At 44.7% G+C, this 20,116-nt stretch overlaps 4 protein-coding genes across 12 annotated transcripts in view; 2 read left to right on the top strand and 2 right to left on the bottom strand.

Annotated features, from left to right (window-relative positions):
- LOC6546499 (supervillin) overlaps positions 1 to 16,278 on the bottom strand; it is a 37,230-nt gene extending 20,952 nt beyond the window's left edge. The window contains exon 1 of the mRNA XM_015158166.2: positions 15,820 to 16,278. The gene's annotated coding sequence lies outside the window, so the exon portion shown is untranslated. The remainder of the gene's footprint in view (positions 1 to 15,819) is intronic.
- Positions 1,337 to 6,648, top strand: LOC6546496. Its single transcript, XM_026978082.1, has 9 exons — positions 1,337 to 1,609; positions 1,668 to 2,054; positions 2,325 to 2,654; positions 2,728 to 3,436; positions 4,601 to 4,821; positions 4,883 to 5,269; positions 5,492 to 5,561; positions 5,624 to 5,820; positions 5,884 to 6,648. The coding sequence occupies exons 1-9, from the start codon at positions 1,447 to 1,449 to the stop codon at positions 6,591 to 6,593; spliced, it is 3,174 nt and encodes a 1,057-aa protein (XP_026833883.1). The 5' UTR covers positions 1,337 to 1,446; the 3' UTR covers positions 6,594 to 6,648.
- Positions 7,310 to 8,328, top strand: LOC6546495. The gene is made up of 2 exons (XM_001971245.3): positions 7,310 to 7,818; positions 7,881 to 8,328. Exons 1-2 carry the CDS (start codon positions 7,405 to 7,407, stop codon positions 8,226 to 8,228), a joined length of 762 nt encoding a protein of 253 aa, XP_001971281.2. The 5' UTR covers positions 7,310 to 7,404; the 3' UTR covers positions 8,229 to 8,328.
- Positions 16,279 to 16,709: 431 nt separating the features above from the next.
- Positions 16,710 to 20,116, bottom strand: part of LOC6546493 (mucin-12) — an 80,483-nt gene continuing 77,076 nt past the window's right edge. For 5 of the 9 annotated variants that reach the window (XM_001971243.3, XM_026976897.1, XM_015158161.2 and 2 more), the window contains one exon: positions 18,239 to 20,056. In XM_001971243.3, the coding sequence (XP_001971279.2) occupies positions 18,792 to 20,056 (1,265 nt within the window). In that variant the 3' untranslated portion in view covers positions 18,239 to 18,791. Of the gene's footprint in view, positions 17,962 to 18,238; positions 20,057 to 20,116 lie in introns of those variants that run through there. The other 4 variants (XM_015158160.2, XM_026976898.1, XM_015158164.2 and 1 more) reach the window with 3 other exon arrangements.

The raw sequence follows: 20,116 nt of genomic DNA, 5'->3' as shown, positions 1-20,116 counted from the left end.
GCTTCCGAACCCATGCCCTCATCCCGGTTTTCTACTTCAACTCCAATGAACTCTGCCGCCAAGTTCAACGAGTTAACCGGGAACAACGGCAACCAGAACTACGAGCAGCAATCGCAGTCCATTCAACTGGAGGCGTCTTACACTCGGAGAAAATAACTTTTGGTTAACACGAAGTTATTACACGAAGTAATATCTTTTCAAATCAATACAAAATGACCTTTCTTTTCATACTATGGAAAACATTGAATGGATTAAGATTAATAATGTTCTCATTGTAAGCAGACACATAGTGATACTGATTCACAGTCACTATAAGATATTTTTCTAAAAAATAAAATATATCTCATTATACACGTTACTCGTAGAGTAAAAGGGTATACTAGATTCGCGAAAAGTATGTAACAGGCAAACGGAAGCGTTTCCGACCATATAAAGTATATATATTCTGGATCAGGATCAATAACCGAGTTGATCTGGACATGTCTGTCTGTCCGTCCGTCTGTCCGTATGAACGCCTCGATCTCAGTAACTACAAGCTGGAATTTAAGATTAAACATGCAGCTTCCAGAGACATAGACGCAGCGCAAGTGTGTTTCCAAATGTTGACACGCCCACTCCCACGCCCACAAACCGCCAAAGACTGTCACGCCCACACTTTTGAAAAATGATGTGGTATTTTTTCACTATTTTATATATCTTATAAATTTCAATAGATTTTGACACGCCCACACCTTTAAAAAAATTTTAAGTTTTACTCTAGCTGAGTAACGGGTATCTGATAGTCGGGGAACTCGACTATAGCATTCTATCTTGTTTCTTAATTGGATTTGTTAATTTTAGTGCCCGTTTTTGCACGTGTAGTCTTGAGGTTTGGTTTAGAGGGGTTTGTCCGGTGCATAAATTTACCATTAATTACCACCCTGAATTCGGGTCTAAGCCTTTTACTCGATCGGCAAATTAGAGCACGAGCTGCATATAATTCGGCAACATTGTATATCAAACGATTATAAGCCATTTTGCAGTGATTTTGATTGTAATTATTTTACTAACTACCTAGAAAAACTGGAATTTTAGCACACTTTGTTGCAAATAAAACTGATAAAGCAAGCCACTAATTTTGTTTGACTGCACCGAATGCAGTAAGTACACTTTACATTTTCTGTTAGAACAAAAACCCGCTTTGAATGCAATTCGCATACCGAGACTTGCAACACTCATATGTTTCAAACACAACCAGTTCCCCGGAAAGAAGCGTGCTGAGAGCCAGAGAATCCGATTGTACAGAGATTATATAGTTTTCAAAACTAAACTGAAAGAAACAGTTGATCTAGAAAAGCTGAGGCATCAACAACGCAAAAAGGGAAACCGAAACCGAAAGGGAAACAACCAACTCTGAACCGATTCGGGGCTAATCACTCTCAAAAGGACATTACAACAGTAGCAAACATGTGGCTAACCTTGATCACGGGAACTTTGATCCTGCTCCTCACCTGGGACTTTAGACGCAAGCGCCAACGAGTCCTCGCCTTCAAGAAGTCAGGGATCCCGGGACCCATTTCTATTCCGATTCTGGGCTGTGGTCTCCAGGCACTTCACTTGGGAGCGGAGAGTGCGTTCTTTAGACCACGGAATATTGCTTAATAACTAACACTATAAGCCCTTTTCAGATATTGCCGGATGGGCAGCCGAAAAGTTCGAACAGTATGGCAAGACCTTCCGTTTTTGGATCTTGGGGGAGTCCCTGATCTACACAAAGGACCTCAAGTATTTTGAGACCATCTTGACCAGTACCACACTCCTGGAAAAAGGACAACTGTACGAATATCTACGACCGCTCCTAAACGATGGGCTTCTTGTTAGCACGGGTCGAAAATGGCATGCCAGGAGGAAGATTTTCACCCAGGCATTTCACTTCAAGGTCCTTGAACACTATGTGGAGATCATGGATCGAAATAGTGCGGTCATGGTGGACAATCTGAGGAAGGTGGCCGATGGTAAATCAGTGGTGGATATGCTCAAGTATGTGTCGCTGGCAGCTCTTGACGTGATAACGGGTGAGTCGAGATGAGACTAAGATATTTTACAACTTAAATTAAAATAAATTAGACTTGACTTTTAAATAAATCGCGTTGGATTTTTGAGAATTGGTTCTTTTTAGGTTTTATTTTTATATTTATTTATTTTCTTTAGATAAATTCATTTACTTAATTCTGCTACCACCTGGATATATGATTGTTTTGGATCGACGTAGAAAAGTCTATATTGTGCATTAAAAGAAAACTACATGCTCATATACAGTATTGATTTATTGGATCGTTTTGCAGAGTCTGCCATGGGAGTGAAGGTGAATGCCCAGAACGACCCCGACTTTCCGTACATCAAGGCGCTGAAGAGGTGGGCATTGCACATAATAAACTCAAATTCTGATAAAACTGTCCCCACTTCCACTACTTTTAGTGTGGTCTATATCCAACCGGATCGCATGTTCAGGCTCTCGAGGCGCTACAACTGGCTGTTCCCGCTGGCGGCACCTTTGCTGCACCGCCAACTGCTGAGCGATATCCGCGTCATGCACGACTTCACCGACAAGGTCATCAGCGAGCGGCGAGAAACCGTGCGGCGGGCTATTGCCGACGGCACCTACCGACCGCTGAGTGGGTGCACTGACTCACAAGGAAGTTTCATGCCATCACATGTCATCACTGACTTTTGCCTAATCTCTTGCAGGTCTGGGCGATGACGAGATCGGTAACAAGTCGCAGATGGCTCTACTGGACATCCTGCTGCAGTCGAGCATCAACAATCAGCCCCTGTCCGACGCGGACATACGGGAGGAGGTCGACACCTTCATGTTCGAGGGCGATGACACCACCAGCAGTGGTGTGTCCCACGCCCTCTACGCCATCGCCAGGCATCCCGAGGTTCAGCAGCGCATCTACGAGGAGTTGCAGCGCGTCCTGGGCCCGGATCCCTCTGCTCCAGTGACCCAAGCCCAGCTACAGGACCTGAAGTACCTGGATTGCGTGATCAAGGAGACCATGCGACTGTATCCGCCAGTTCCGGCTATTGGTAGGCACGCGCAGCAGGAGCTGAAGATCGGGAACAAGACCATTCCCGCCAATACAAGCATCTACCTAGTTCTCTACTTCGCCCATCGGGATCCCGATTACTTCCCAGACCCACTCAGCTTCAAGCCCGAGCGATTCTTGGAGGGTAGCGAGCAGGGCCACGATACCTTTGCCTATGTGCCCTTCAGTGCGGGACCCAAGAACTGCATTGGCCAGAAGTTTGCCGTTCTGGAAATGAAAGCCCTGATCAGCAAGGTCCTCAGGTTCTATGAACTGCTGCCTCTTGGAGAGGAGCTGAAGCCCATGTTGAACTTCATCCTGCGCTCAGCTTCGGGCATAAATGTGGGTCTAAGGCCCAGAAAGTCGTAGGACCACTCATGTTTTTGGTTAAACATTTAACATCCCATTCATTGGCATTTTGGTTAAAGGTAACGGGGACGTTTGTGATAATAGTGTCTAAGCATTATTATCTAATTATTAAATACTTATAATGCTGTCGATTGTTAAATACCCATAAGTGATTAATGGGATAATTAAAAACACTGAAATAAAGACTAATTTTCTATAATATAAAAGAAAACTCATTTCTTAATTGGATTTGTTATTATTACTGCCCGTTTTTGCAAGTGTAGTCTTGAGGTCTGGCCTCGTGACTTGTCGCCTCGCTCCGATTGTCACAGCTGTTTTTTCTGGTGGGAAAGGTGGATGGGGATGATGAACTGAGGAACTGGAGGGCTTGGACTGGCGGCTTGTCAAGTGTCTGGTTGTGCTCATCGGAAGATGCTACCGTTTCCTGGGTGCCCTGCATGTCGCCAAGTCGCGAGTTTGCTATTTTCGAGGGGTTGGTCTGGTGCATAAATTTACCTTTAATTACTACCTTGAATTTACCTCACACACTGCGACGCAATGAAATGGTTTACTTTGGGGTTAAAAAAGGTCAATAATTTTGTTTGGATTACGAGGCAAATTAGAAAACGAGCTGCATTTATATTCGGAAACATTTTATCAAACGATTATAAGCCTTTTTACCTTGGCTTTATATAATTTAGATTATAATTATTTTACTAACTACCTAGAAAAACTGGAATTTTAGCACACTTTGTTGCAAATAAAACTGATAAAGCAAGCAACTAATTGTGTTTGACTGCATCGAATGCTCACTGTATGTACACTTTACGCTTTCAATATCAGCACCTGCTCACTCGACATGGTCACTTTGACTATCTGTCAGAACAAAAAGCCTGCTTTAAATGCGATTCGCATACGGAGACTTGCAACACTCGGACTCATAATCAAAACGCGAATCATATGTTTCAACCGAAACCAGTTTTCCGAAGAGAAGCGTGCTGAGAGCCAGAGAATCCGATTGTACAGAGAATACGAGTATATATAGTTTTCAAAAGTGAACTCAAATTACGCGGCTGGTCAAGCGGCCGGTTATCATCGCTCGGCCCAAACAGTTGATCTACAAAAGCTGCGGCTTCAACAACGCAAAAAGTGAAACCGAATTAAAACAGCGAACTCTGAACCGATTCGGGACTAATCCGCGCATTTAATCACTCCCAAAAGGTCATCACAACAGTAGCAAACATGTGGCTAGCCTTGATCACGGCAACTCTGATCTTGCTCCTCACCTGGGACGTTGGACGCAAGCACCAACGAGTGCTCGCCTTCAAGAAGTCAGGGATCGCAGGACCCATTTCTATTCCAATCCTGGGCTGTGGTGTCCAGGCACTTCACTTGGGAGCGGAGAGTGAGTACTATAGACGACGAAAGTAATATTGCTTAACAACTAACACAATGAACCTTTTCAGATATTATCGGATGGGTGGGCGAAAAGTTTGACCAGTATGGGAAGACCTTCCGTTTTTGGATCTTGGGGGAGTCCCTGATCTACACGAAGGACCTCAAGTATTTTGAGACCATCTTGAGCAGTACCACACTCCTGGAAAAAGGACAACTCTACCAATATCTACGACCGTTCCTAAACGATGGGCTTCTTGTTAGCACGGGTCGAAAATGGCATGCCAGGAGGAAGATTTTCACCCAGGCATTTCACTTCAAGGTCCTTGAACACTATGTGGAGATCATGGATCGAAATAGTGCGGTCATGGTGGACAATCTGAGGAAGGTGGCCGATGGTAAATCAGTGGTGGATATGCTCAAGTATGTGTCGCTGGCAGCTCTTGACGTGATAACGGGTGAGTCGAGATGAGACTAAGATATTTTACAACTTCAATGAAAATAAATTAGACCTGACTTTTAAATAAATCAAGCTGGATTTCTGAGGTTGAATTCTGAGATTAGTTTAGTGCATTTACTTAAATTCTGACATGAATTGTTTTGGACCGACGTAGAAAAGTCTATATTGTGTATTGAAGGAAAACTACATGCTCATATTGATTTATTGGACATTTTTGCAGAGGCTGCCATGGGAGTGCAGGTGAATGCCCAGAAGGACCCCGATTTTCCCTACGTCAAGGCGCTGAAGAGGTGGGCATTGCACATATAAACTCAACTTCTGCTTACACTTTCCCCATTTCCACTACTTTTAGTGTGGTCTATATCCAACCGGATCGCATGTTCAGGTTCTCGAGGCGCTACAACTGGCTGTTCCCGCTGGCGGCACCTTTGCTGCACCGCCAACTGCTGAGCGATATCCGCGTCATGCACGACTTCACCGACAAGGTCATCAGCGAGCGGCGAGAAACCGTGCGGCGGGCTATTGCCGACGGCACCTACCGACCGCTGAGTGGGTGCACTGACTCACAAGAAAGTCTCATGGTATCATTGACTTTTGCCTAATCTCTTGCAGGTCTGGGCGATGACGAGATCGGTAGCAAGTCGCAGATGGCTCTACTGGACATCCTGCTGCAGTCGAGCATCAACAATCAGCCCCTGTCCGATGCGGACATACGCGAGGAGGTCGACACCTTCATGTTCGAGGGCGATGACACCACCAGCAGTGGTGTGTCCCACGCCCTCTACGCCATCGCCAGGCATCCCGAGGTTCAGCAGCGCATCTACGAGGAGTTGCAGCGCGTCCTGGGCCCGGATCCCTCTGCTCCAGTGACCCAAGCCCAGCTACAGGACCTGAAGTACCTGGATTGCGTGATCAAGGAGACCATGCGACTGTATCCGCCAGTTCCGGCTATTGGTAGGCACGCGCAGCAGGAGCTGAAGATCGGGAACAAGACCATTCCCGCCAATACAAGCATCTACCTAGTTCTCTACTTCGCCCATCGGGATCCCGATTACTTCCCAGACCCACTCAGCTTCAAGCCCGAGCGATTCTTGGAGGGTAGCGAGCAGGGCCACGATACCTTTGCCTATGTGCCCTTCAGTGCGGGACCCAAGAACTGCATTGGCCAGAAGTTTGCCGTTCTGGAAATGAAAGCCCTGATCAGCAAGGTCCTCAGGTTCTATGAACTGCTGCCTCTTGGAGAGGAGCTGAAGCCCATGTTGAACTTCATCCTGCGCTCAGCTTCGGGCATAAATGTGGGTCTAAGGCCCAGAAAGTCGTAGGACCATTCATGTTTCTAATGGCATTGGGATTTTGGTTAAAGGTAACTGGGATGTTTGTGATACATAGTGTGTAAGCATTATTATCTAATCATTAAATACTTATAACGCTGTTGATTGTTAAATACCTATAAATAACTAATGGGATAAATAAAAAAAAAACTGAAATAAAGACTAATTCTAAACAGAACCGTATGTATTGGGGATCCGTGGAAACTACATCTATTTAATAACTTACTCATCCACCTTCCATTACAACCAATTAATCGCAATGCGACTGACATAGCCTAGTCATGAACATAGTTCCAATATTTGCGTTGATTATAAAATTAGGCCCCAAACAAAGGGTATTTGCACAGTGGATGAGCGTGGCGCGCCACAAAGAATCCCGAGTTTATCAACGTAAAATACTGTATTTACCTAGGGCCAATATTAACCAGCTACTTAGAAAGCGTTCACGCCGAGGAAAGTTATCGCGGCAGTTTTGAAGTGCTCTCCAGCGTCATATAAAATATGAATCGGAGCTGTAAATGGAAAAAGAAATGCACTTCGCGGAAGCCGTAAATTCGCGGAGATCACAATTCAAGCAATACAGCAGCCTGGTGTTTATCTATGGTTTATCATTGGCCAAAAGATAATGCGCTAAGGCAATAGAAAAGTTTTGCAAAACAGATAAGAGCATCGCGAAAGGAAATCACATAACATTCTTATCATCGCGCCTGTCAGCAGCATCGAGTTTGCATATAAAAGAGGTCTCCGTCGGAGGCAGTGCGTCAAAAGAACTTCTGTCTCCGGTGAATGGTGAATATCTGCAATGTGGCCCGAGATGTCGTCCGTGAAAATTCTGGCCTCGCTGGCCGTGATCGGTTTATTGGTACTGTCTCCTGCGGAGGGAGTCAGCAGACCACTGCCCCCTTACGTGGGTCTGCCCACCCAGGATGGCCTCACGCGTCTGTTCCTTAATTCCCGAGTGACGCAGAGGGATCCCTTCGCCTCGGTGGCATGTTTCGGTGGCTACATTGGCGAGTCAAACCTGATCGCGGAGCTATATAGTGCCAACTACACTAGCTGCTACACGGCGGCAGCGGACTCAAGGAAGGGCATCGATTCCGACTTCCTGGCCACTCGTAGGACTATCCGACTTTCATCCGACAGAGTTTGCAGTGAGCTCAGGGCTTGCAACAAGATCAACGGAACCCTCGAATCGTTCAAGTGTCATGCCAATGTGGTGAGTGGACCATCGAGCTAGGAAACAAACAATCTCCTACTATGAATTCCTAACCATTTCAGGGCTCCAACAACACTGTCTCCACCTACAGCATCTCGGGAAACGCCTCAGAGTCGGCCAGCGTGCTGGAGGAACGCTACCGCGTGGTGGAGCTGCGCCACGGGCAGTGCTGCCAGCGGGCGGAGCGGAACTACGTGGAGGCCACCGCCAGGAACTACAACTACCTGCAGGCCTGCCTGGATGGGCGCGCTAAGCCGAAGCCCATGCCCAAGCCCACATCCACGACCTCCACAACGACCACCACCACCACTACCACGACCACCGAGGCACCCACCGAAGCACCAACCACCACCGAGACCCCTTTAAACGTCGAGGATCAGTTCAAGCAGCTATTGAATTTGTTAAACTAATGCCCACTAAAGTGTACAGCTTTTTCAAGAAGGGGCTTCGCAATTAAAGACGGGGCAGTCCCTAAGCAAAAAATCCTTGGGCAAACATTTGCCCAACTCGAAATTCAACCCTCTGGCAAATAAATTAACCCTGCAAAAAGGGGTTGAAGGATTGAGTTTCGCAAATGGCAAAGAAGAGGAAATTAGCAAAATATTTAGACAAGGAATAGGAATATCCTGGCAATTTACTTGTGTCAGTGGAAGGTCTTTAAAATGGTTGACCTTTAACTATTTTTTAATGCAAGCTATTGCTTTGCAGTTCCTTAGAAACTCCTGAAGCACACCTCGCTCGCCCATTAATGACCATAAGTTTAGATCATGATTAATGAGATCCCAAAGAAAGATTTTCAAAGCAGCCTGAGGCTCTTCCGATTTCGACACCTCAAGACGGAAACGCTGTGATTAATGATCCCGTATAAAGAAATTATGTGAGCCAATAATGAGCCAAATGCGAAATAATTCAACAAGATCTTGAGATGGAAGAGATAGACAAGGGCAAAATTATTATGCCATTTATGGCAATGAAAATCAATGTGGAGGAGCGCAGAGCTGAAGAAACTGTAGAATGGCTATAAGCCATTGAAGCTGGCCGCTCTTTGGTGCCAATCCCCTATCCCCAATCCCCGATCCCCTGCCCCTTTTTACCAATCAAAAGAACACGTTTGGCTTTTATGGCTTTTATGGCTTTCGGGTTTTTGTTTTTTTATGCTTCTTTCCCTTTTAAGTCGATGGCCAAGTCGGCTTTTCTCTGTGAATGCCTCCGCCTTCTAGGGCTTGAGCAGAAAAAAAGAACGAGATTCAGGGGAAACAAAGACATGGCCATAGACGAAACACCTGTTGGGCCCAGAGCAAGTGGCTCATTTATTAGCACAATTGGCGTGGCATTCGACGCTGGCCTTTTTATGGAATGGCCAGCCAGCAGAACCGAGGAGCAGTATGCCACTTATGTGTAATTCCCGGAATGCGATTACGTCAATCTGGATGCGTTTTACTGCAGACGAAGGGGAGTGGCTGGCTGGTTGGTTTCTAATTTACTTTTGCTGCGAAACTAATTAAAATGCAACTTGTAGTTGGGTGTTTACGACGTGGGTTCCGATAATTGCTGGTGAAAATCCCAAGGAATGCTCCAGGGGAGTGGCCATTATGCTACGGAGGCCAAGGTGATAAAGATTGCAATTTATAAGCCACGGCGAGTTTCTACCAGTACCCGGTTGCAACCTTAGTTAATTCATTTAAGCACTCCATTAAAACCTAATTGATTTGACCAAGCACCGCTCACCATTACTCAACTGCACAAATTTACCGCACCGGCTTTCATCCGATACGGCCGATGTTGAATGCGAGGAATTAATCACCTACTCATGTGAGCTGCAGAACTCCATTCCTAACCCACATTGACGGCACAATTTACGCGCTTCATTGAGCTTCTGCTTCAGCTGGGACTCTAGACCTGGACCCACTCAGCCATGGCGAAAAGTGAACAAAAGTAAAAAAAATAAACAAATGCCGCACGAAAATCTGAGGCTTGTCAACGTTATGCATAACCAAACGAAACGAGTTTTCCTCGATCGAAAACGTGAACTTTTCGTTTTCATTGGGGCACAGGCTGAAAATTGGGGGAAATGTGTTAATGCAACGTGAGAGCGCCAGTGAAAAATGCTCAATAAATATTTGCGAATGTTTTGCATAAATAAATGAAAATTGCTTATGCCAAACAACGAAGCGGGCTGACAGCCTGGCCAATTAAGGAAAAGTTGCAAGTGCGATGGCGGCATCGTTGTCGCCAAAAACAAAAGCCAAGAAAATATGTGGCACTCAGTAAATGAGGTATCGAATCACTTGCATCCTGTATGGAATTTAAATTCAATGCATAAAACGCCCAAAAAGTGTCAGGATTCAAACATATACCGCTTATAAGGTATTTTCTGTGTATACCTTGGATATTATCAGCCTAATTTGCTCATTAACTGAATATACCCTTGCTATCCGTCCGTTTACAGGGTATTTAGCCAACTGTACGTAAAACTAGTTTGCCTGGAGCTGAAAAAAGCAACAACTGAAAGCGCAGAAAAGGAAATCGTCGCCCGTCGTCATCGAAGTTGTGGCTGTGGTGCCTTTTAAGGCTTTTTGGCGTGTTGCGCATGCGCCGTGTATGTTATCAATTTCAGCGCAGCTGTATGGGTGTGTATCTATGTGTCGGTGTATTCGGGTCATTCGCATTTTCACATTTTAAGGCGTAAGTTGTTTTTGGTTTTGCATGTTGATTTTCTTAAGATTTCTGCCTTGCAGCCTGGCCTGCACTTGCCGCCTTTTGCTGTTACTGTTGCTGTAGCTGCCAGTTGCACGTAGCAAGTTGCAACTTTTACTGTCAGTGAACACACAGGCACCCCGCACCCCCTCTTCCTGCTGTCTTGGCCAAGTTTGTGGGGCCGCCTGTTAATGGGTAATGGCATGTTGTTGCTGCCCGATGAAGCGATTTTTTCTTTGTTTGTTACTTAATTGCGCCAAAGTCATTAATAATCGATTAACAGTTTACGGCCAGAGGATGCTGTAGATGATGGCCGATGGAAGATGGAGGATGGCGGCTTCAAACCGCCGGAAATTGGCGAAGGAAGTGCTCGTTCCCCTCCTTTGGTAGAGAGAGTGCGCTACTCAGAAGACTAAAAGGCTATCATCATCCAAAATCCTGTTCTGCCGGATCACTGATTAACTTACATTTTCGCTTTCCGAGGCAATCCATTTTCAAAAGTTGCTTAAAACTTCTAAATAAATCAAGGAAAATATTTACTTTGGGGACTTTTATAGCGCTCACTTATCGACATATGGAAGTTCGTCTGTGAATGTCAGCTGTCTCGCTTTTTAGCGTAGAAGCCTAAGCACCGAGCAACAGGTGTCTAATTGATTGACTGACAAGCGACAGTCGACAACCGACAACCGACAGCAAGATGGGTTGATTGGGGGTCTGGGAGTCTGGGAGTTGGATGCGAGCTGCAGCACCACCCGGTGGAGATGGATGTGGAAATGGAAATGGCAATGCACTGACAGCCAGGGCCAAACAATGCAATTCAATATATCAAAGGAAAGCAGCTCATTGTTTGTCACTCTGTCGCCCAGAAATCGATAGTCCGCGATAGCAAGTGGCCTGAATGCTCCATCCTGCACATCAAGGAAACCGAAGTTGAAGTACATGCCACGTTGCTACGTACGGAGGAAATTGAATAACCAGGCACACGAAGATGCTGCGCCAAACCGAAGGACTGAAATAATAAATGCCCAATGATGATATCTATGACAGGGCAGACAGACAAAGGAGCCAAACCAGCAGGCGCAGCACAAAGAGTTGCTTTCAGCTGCTGGAAGACGGAGTCCGGAATCGGACAGATCGGGGGGAGCAGATCGAGGGCAGTGGGCATGGGATGGGGCACGTCCACTTTGCATTCACTGGAAGCTGCACACAGAGAAAACCAAGATTGCAATGATAATGTATGAATTTCCAAAGGAAAAGCTGCATCTTACAGATACCATTTCATCAAAAAATATCGATGCATTTAGCAAATTAATGAACACAATTTATTTTCGGGATTAGGCTTTTCTTATGATGCAAAATCATGTAATTAATCTCACAGCAATACAACAAATATTTTTCCAAGTATGAGGGCCAGCTGCAGTTGCAGATTTATGAGCGCTTGTCAGACAACAAAAGTAGCGAATGCCAGTTCACGAATCCACGTTGCAGACCAGAACTTTGTCCGAAATGAGTTCATTGTACGGGGACGTGGTGAAGGAGGTGGTATTCCTCCCCAGAAAGCCCTCCTTGAATGCCCCAGCTAATGAGTTGTCAACTGGCCTGATGAGTTTTATTTGCCAGCCAGACAGGGCAGGCAAACATAGCAAACACAGCATGCAAATAGTGAGGAATTAAAGAGCCTGGGGATTTGCATATTATCCTGGCGGGTTTGTTGACTTCGCGAGTGTCAAAGTCAATGTCGGAAAAACTCCGTCTGGGACGGTTGAAGTGACAGTTTAAGTGCATCTATTACGACTCTTGCGCCCTAAAAATATAAAATATGCGCCCACAAAGCGGCGACTCACGTTTCCGCTTCTGGCCATAAAACAGAATAGATTTATGGTCATGGCCACTATGGTGGCGTCCAGGCATAAAAGGATGTGATGCGCTGGCCAAAAATGACTCATGAAATATGCACTAACTGCCTGGAAATCGGAGGTAGAGCGACTGGAGAATGCAATCGAGCATCTAAATGGAGTTATTATACATGAAAAATTCTGAAATGACTAATAAATAGCAGACCATCGAATACCATAAGCTACAAACATTAAAAAGCTATCATTCAGCGTAATTAAATTTTTTCTCCTCCAGAAACTGCTGAGATCGACAGCTTTTCGGAGCGTTTCTATCGCCTCCAACTGTTGGCAATTAGTCCTCATTAAAGTCATATTAAGTCAGCTATATCCACGAAACCAATTTTTGAGTTTCGTCATTTCCTGCCAGTGGATTTTCTAGTTCGCTTTTTTGCTAGTTGTATTTTTGAGTAATTCGAATCCAATTGCGAAATGTTCAAGTTTTTGGGGCCCACGAGCCATAAATTGGCTGGCATAAAAACTGAGGGGGCATTGATGGGGTATTTAATGAGCTGCGAGTGTGGGAGAGGTGTTTCATAATGCACTCGATCAAGGGTTTATCTCCCCAGTAAGTCCAATTAAACGATAGTTGGTCAATCAACGCCACAGGCCAATTTGCCCCAAAAGCACTTGCTCAGACAAATTGAGGAAGCGGAGCATTTGAAACTGACAGTAACAGCCAGCTGTACACATTTTTCGATACAAAACACACAGATACAAAGATACAGATACAACAGCTGTGCAAACCGTAGTCAAAAGGCCAGAAAGAGATGCAGCTAAGTAAACAGGGCATAAGCCGAAAGGAGTCAATGTACCAGAGCCCAACGATTGTGTAATATTTTAGACAACTTGGGAAGGCAAACGCGATTGGATCGGGAATTCGTTGCAGCACCAGGACCCATAAAACTTCGCCAGACGCGAACAACTTCATCAATCGACGATGATGCTGTTGTTGCTGCTCAGATTTTTCCAATAAAAATAATATTTATAGCCCCGTGGTGGGAACAGAACAAACCGAAGCGAAAGCATAATTAATGGATCAGTGCCTTCGAATTATGTGAGTTTAATGGTTGTGTAATCTGGAAATGCATTCTCCAGCACGGAGCGCAGCATCAAATAACATGCCCCTAAATGGTAATGTTTCTCCACTCGATTCGGGGGCGGAGATATCGTCTATATGCTATATGGCTATGGGATCCCAGCGTATCGGATCGGTTCAGCCGCAAAGCTTTCCGTTTGATAATGCATCATTCGATCAGGCGGCGACGGCGGTGGCGGCGTTTTTCAATTAATGCCAGCCGATCCGAGCTGCCATATGCACTCAGACAAATGGCTTTTAGACACAGATATCTAAAAGCAGATCTTTTGTTTAGAAGCAACCTTCTGTCTTGTTTTCTCCTAGTTTGTTTCTACATAGCAATGCAATCAATGAAATAAATTGAAATTGTTCTACTTAACTAGATTTGGCACAATATATATATATATAATATATTTATATGCTTCTTTCTTTGTGCACTGGGCGAGGCCCCTGAGTTTTTCAGCTTCTCCCGCAGAACTTTTGTTTCAATCCGCCTCGTTTATTTGCTTTGGCTCATTAGCGTTTGGACTCACGTTTTTCCTATACCGACGTGATCGGGCATTGCTATCTCTATCTCTATCCCTTGGATGTTGCCCTCTCTTTCTTCGTTGTGGGTGTTGTGCATGTGTATTTGGGGTAATGGTGATGCACATCCACTTCCAGCACTTTCCCATGTGTATTATGCAGTGAAATTAACCCCAAGTGCCCCTGACTATCATAAAAAGCGATACCGAGGCGATAAGCAGCACTCGACTGTCTATTTATGGCCAATCTATTGTTTGTTTACAAATGAGCACTTTGCCATAAAAAAGGGAAACCGAAGACGCGACTTCTTATCTAGGTAAGCTACGAGTATACGAGTACAGGCATATTTTCCAAGTAGGGAAGCCACCTTCCTTAATAACTTTTCCGAGTATTTGTGTTGCATATTCCCCCTATTGAAATATCAAACAGAGCTAACATTGTTGCTACTAAACAAATGTCTATATTCCTCGAACATGTTTGATATCCAATAAGTACAATTTTATCAAATCAACAGTACTGATCAGTTGAATAATCACAACTGCTGAAAAGTGAGACCAATGGGTTTTTTCTGAAAGCAGTGACTGCACTCTTTTCCATGGCGATTTACTATTATTTAATTGGTTTTGGGCAGACACGCTGGCCATTAAAACACAAATCGAAATAAAACAAATTGCAAACTAATTTCGTTTTCATTTCTCGCCCATCAAATGGCACCGCCAAAAGAAATTTGCCACGGGCCAAAGCGAACCAAAAAAAAAAGCTGAATAAAAGTACAAATTATGCAAATTCATGGAAAACGAAAGGCATTCTCCAACAACTCCAACATTTGATTCGCTCCGCATTTGATTATTTTATTTGATCATTAGCTGCGATTTTCTGGATTACCTGTTTTGTGGAGGAGTTCCGCCGAACTGGAATTATGCAATACAATTCAGAAATGTTTGAATAAACAAATATAAAAAGTTGAAATAAATTGCTGGAGGTAAAACTCCTATAATTTTCATTGATTTAATTTTTCGAGCGTGCCTGCTTTCGGATATTTATGTAAATGCTGGCCTGAATTTCCAACCTTGAACCCAGAGACAATAGACATCAAACACTTGATAATTAAAATCGACTAAATCAACAAAATTTTGCTAAAATTGCTCAAGCGAGTCGGACTTAAAAAACTGGAAAGCACTAAGAAATAAAACCAAAACAAAAGCGTCGGCTGCAAACATTTTTTTTGTACGGATCGACAGAGAGAAAAACAGTGGAGATTCCAAGTGCAAGCAAACACGAAAACAACAACAATGTCTGGACAACAACAAATCTTTGAAACCGGGGTGATACACTTTAAAAAAAAAATTAATAATATATGTACACTATTTTAGAGATTCCCGAAGCAATAAAATAAATCCATATAATTATTGAGCTATAGAGGGACTTCCCAAACTGATAAAGAGGTTAGTTTTCTTCAGAAACTTCTGATTAAGGCACACATTAATTTAAAATCCACAATTTTTAATTTGTTTTACGAATTGGCAAACTCTTGACGACTTCAATAATTCAACAACATCTTATCGTTGCTTTTCGTTTCATTTAAGCCCCCACTCTTTCCAGTGCATGGAAGTCTGCAGAGGTTTCGGTGAATCAGCAAAATGTTTGAATGGAAACAAAACAACCATTTTACAGTTTTTTTCGGCTGTTTGGCTGCAGGTAAGACAAGGAGAACGGGAGTAAGAGGGAGACAGAACCAGGCAGATGCAACCCTTCGAAAAATAAAGGAACTTCTGCTTTTTGTATGAATCCTCAATAATTGGTACAAACCTTTAAGAGACTGCAAAAAAGCCGCTGTTTCCGCCGCAATATGCACTTGCACTTTCAATTGCCAGCAATTGTTTTAATTTAGAAGCAAAACCTTCTTCTTGCTCGCAGCAACAATAAATTATCTGCGGACGCGCTGAATTTGCATAAGTTGTACAACCGGCACAAAAACGCGCGCGTTTCCAAAGGTAAACGACAAAATAAAACACGTATTTGCACGGAGAACCTAATAAAATCGTTGCACATTTACTACAGAATATATTCGAGCATTGGTGCGGCACTAATATCCATAGCTTTTGTTGATATGTTTCATAAACAAAACTCGCGTCACAAACAGCTGTGCGTATATTCTTCTTCTTGCTCCGCGACGCTTAAAACGACCGTTCGAGGCGAAAACTTTTTAAAAATCGCGCTGAATTCCGGTTTATTCCTGGTTATATACGCCGCAGTGTGACCAGTTTCACTGAAGGGGATAATACCCTTGGATACGGCTACTCTAATTCTCTCTTAAGTACACTTGCTTACTCTCTTTCTGTTAAGTTGTTTGTGGGAAGAAGCTGGAAACTTGGGTCGATGGTTTGAAACTACGGAATTCCCAGAAATGTTAAGATATGAAACTCTGCTACGATAACATTTAGCCTAACACTTATGTTAACAGAGCGAAACACTGTTATGGTGAAAGAGAAAACGGAAAATATCGATATCAACTTTGGAGCAATCGATTATGGATTCATCGATTTTCAATTTTAAAGTTTGCCGCGAAACGAAAACTTGTAATACTTCCAACTTTGAACAAGAAAATGGTAGCAGTAGATTATTTAATGTTCCATGCTGTTAGTAAACATTCAGTTAGTAAGAAAGAACAGTTAGTGGCCAAACAAAACTACACTCAATTAGGATTTCCGTCAACTTTATTAATGTTTCTTTTTATTTGCTTTCATCTGCTTTTTGGCATCACGTAAAAATATATAATGTGGCATAATATATCTTTAAAACAAGTTTTCGATAAAATATATTATTTGTTGTGTATATATCAGTTAATTAGTTTTTGCACAAACGGTAGTAAGCAATGCAAGCTTAAACTTAGTTTCTAATTCTTTACAAAATGTCGGGGCTGAAGAAGCTTGTAAAGGGGTTTTGGTTGCTGCTGCATGAACAACACTTGCTGCTGCTGCTGTTGGCCTTGTTGCTGCGGCGGATGCGGATGTTGTTGTGGCCGCTGGCCAAGTGGCCAGTAGTAGCTTCTTGCCATGGGCTGCACTCTGACTAGGAATCTTTTTGTTCGAGTGCAGAAAGTCGGTTAAATCGAAAGCAAAAGTCTTTGCGGCAAACGAACACTGGGTGTGGAGTGTGCGGATACATTTACAAATGTTCAATACAAGGTGATGAACGTCTAACTAATGTAAATTTCATCGCAACTCGGCATTAAGTGTAAATATTTAGTTTTACTTTTGGGAACCAGTCTTGAGGAGCACACACATTTGATGCATGTATGTTGCTGTCTAAACGTTATGTCTACATATACGATTATAAAACCACGATGCTGTGGAACGTTGCACACCAACTGCAGGTTAGTAATAGCTATGGGTTAGTGCACTAACACACGGAGCACAGGACGCAGATGCTGGACGAGGAGGAGCAGGACCAGGACATGGACCAGGACCAGGACTCACCCATCTGGCTGATTCTGCTGCTGCGATTGCTGTTGCTGCCGGCGACGTCTGGCCACAGCACTGTTCTTGATTATGGCCTCAATCTCGCGACCCCCCGAACTCTCGCCTTCGGATGCCGAGGCACAATTCCCGGCTGCATCGTCTCTGGCCAGCGATCGAGGTTGTCCCAAGGTGGAGAGATTCCGCACCAGACTCACGGCATCATCGTGCTTCGGCGTGGAGTTCTCCTTGGACACGTTCCTCAGGATCTGGGCTAGATTCCTCTGCGGATTGTCCACCTCATCACTAGCTGCTCTAGTGGCATCTGCTGTGGTGGCAGATTTGCGGAGATTGGACACAGTGGCATGGGTGGAGCGTTTGAGGCGATTCTTCAGTTCGGCATTGAGATCCACGGGCATTAAACCACGTCCCATACCAAGCACTGGCGTCCCCGTCTTAAGAATGCCCTTTAGTGGCTCGTTGGTTGGTTTTCCTACAAAATATATCAATTTTCATCAATTAATTTATGTTATAGCTGCCAAATAATGAGGTTTTTGAAGTTAAAAAAATGCAGCAAATCAATTCATAAAGAAACAGGCGAAAATCATAAAAAAACATGCTCAGCCACTGCATACTTACAAACTTGAGAAGCGCGGAGAAAGGCTCTAAGAAAGGCCCATAAACATACTCAAACATTTAAGTACTTATAAAGAGCCTCATAAAGTACTTACTCAGCATTGGGATTCTTAGCTAATAGTATGTTGCTCTCATTCTTTAGCACATTTCTTGGATTTATTTTCTTGGTTTAACAACTTCCATTAATTAAATATTACAATAATAATAATAAATGTAATACATACTCATCATAATATAATTCCGTTTAAGGTACAATTCGTTTTTAAATGTAAATAAAAAGTAGTGTATTATGTATAAATAAGCACAAAAGCAGTTCGGCATAATAATATAGGATAAATGTAAACTGGAAGGCTTTGCTGGCCAGACATAATATACGAGCCGTTGGGAATAAAACTGTCTCTTGGTTTAAATACATTCCTAACATACATCGTTTTTTCATTTATTAGTTTCGTTTTCGCTTGACATATCTGTGGAATTTTCGATTCGTTCTTTTTGTTTTCTTTTTTGGGATTACTATGAGACTAATAGATAGTTAATAGCTTGCAATTGGGATCGGACGCATCTATCACACTGAGCGCGGACCCACACGAAGAGAGCGATATTTTTGTGTTCGTAAGTGAAAGCAGGGGTTTTGGGAAATTTGAAAAATTGGGAAATTTTGAATGCTTGGCCAAAATAGACAATTTTTCAGCCCAGTAACTCGCCGTACAACAGCTTGAAGTTCCTGCCAGCGGAGCGGAGCTCATCGGGGGTAACCTCAATGTCCTCGATGCTGGAAATGGCGACCTTCCGCCGGCCGACGGGCGAATGTGCTCTCTTGGGACTTGGCATGGCTGTGGGACTGGTGCAGCCGCTGGAGTAGTGATCCATGGACAGGGGTCGCGTCCTCTTGAGCAGCTCCCGCCGTTTGGAAACCACGGTAGTGATCTGCGGCAGTTTCACGTGCGCATTGGTGGCCTCCACTTGGCTGGGTGGCAGCGATTGTGTTTTCTGCAGGGTGGTCGTGCTGTTGCCGCTCTCCTTAACACCAAAGTACTTGGCAAAGCGATCGTCCACATTGGGGGATCGCAGTCCTATGGTCACGGAGGTGATCTCGGTGGTGTGCCGCCGATTGACGGGCTGTGGTTGCGTCTGCTGCTGTTGCACCAGTCGGCTGATTTTCCTCCGCATCTCGGACACCCTGGGCGGAGCTCGATCCTCATCCTGCGACTGCTGGGTCTGCTGGCTCGGCTGGTGCTGCAGATGCTCCTGCTCGTTGGAGGCGCAGTTTTCCTTGCCCGAGTCCGAGCCACTGTCGCTGATGCCGTTCGTCAGCTTCTCGGCATGCGGCTTCTCCTGCTGCTTTTCTATAAACGGAGACTTCACCTTGCCAATGGTGCGGGAGTGAACGGACAGGCTTACGGGCTCCAAGTTCTGCAGCTTGACCATGCAAGAGCTGCTCCAGCTGGTGCTGCCACTTTTAGTGCTGCTGTTATTGTTGCGATCGCCGCGGAAGGTATCTGGCAGGACTAGCTTTCCTACAGTCCTACAGCTTATGGGCAGGGGCAACGTGGACGATGGCGGCTCGGTGGCGGACCTGGTTAGCACGTGGAAGCCATTGTGCTGGGAAGATTCCCTCAGGAGTGGCTGCTTCTTCCTCAACTTGACCTCCTCCTGGCCGACCTGCTCCCTGACCTCCTCCTGCTCGGGCTCGATGATGCTCTCTAGCGTGAGACTGGAGGGCTCCTTGTCGTGTGGAATCGGGGAGTAGTCCATGGGCGTGGGCGTCACACTTGTACTGCTGGCGGTGGTGCTGCTCCTGGGAGTGGTGCGATCGACGGGCGGACTCCTCGAGTAGCTGCTGGTGCGACTGCGGTATCTTCCGCTGGCGCTGGCACTCCCACCTCCTCCGCCGCTCTCGCAAAGATTGCTGAAGAAGGCCAGCCGCTCAGCCAGCGACAGGGATGAGGGTTCTATAGGGGGTTTGGTGTTAGAGATTAGTTTTTGCTAGAGTTCATCCTGGGGCCTTTGCA

Source organism: Drosophila erecta, unplaced genomic scaffold (assembly GCF_003286155.1).
Source record: "Drosophila erecta strain 14021-0224.00,06,07 unplaced genomic scaffold, DereRS2 tig00000021-arrow-pilon, whole genome shotgun sequence".
Classification (NCBI taxonomy): Eukaryota; Metazoa; Arthropoda; class Insecta; order Diptera; family Drosophilidae; genus Drosophila; species Drosophila erecta.
The sequence above is the reverse complement of the archived record's forward strand: the minus strand, read 5'-3'. Positions and strand labels throughout refer to the sequence as shown.

Excerpts from the sequence above, each read along its gene's own strand:
- LOC6546496 (XM_026978082.1), top strand. The coding sequence starts at position 1,447 with ATGTGGCTAACCTTGATCACGGGAACTTTGATCCTGCTCCTCACCTGG. Across the intron at positions 5,562-5,623 it reads TACGTCAAGGCGCTGAAGAG|TGTGGTCTATATCCAACCGG; the intron begins GTGGGCATTGCA and ends CACTACTTTTAG. Across the intron at positions 5,821-5,883 it reads CGGCACCTACCGACCGCTGA|GTCTGGGCGATGACGAGATC; the intron begins GTGGGTGCACTG and ends AATCTCTTGCAG.
- LOC6546495 (XM_001971245.3), top strand. The coding sequence starts at position 7,405 with ATGTGGCCCGAGATGTCGTCCGTGAAAATTCTGGCCTCGCTGGCCGTG. Across the intron at positions 7,819-7,880 it reads TCAAGTGTCATGCCAATGTG|GGCTCCAACAACACTGTCTC; the intron begins GTGAGTGGACCA and ends TAACCATTTCAG.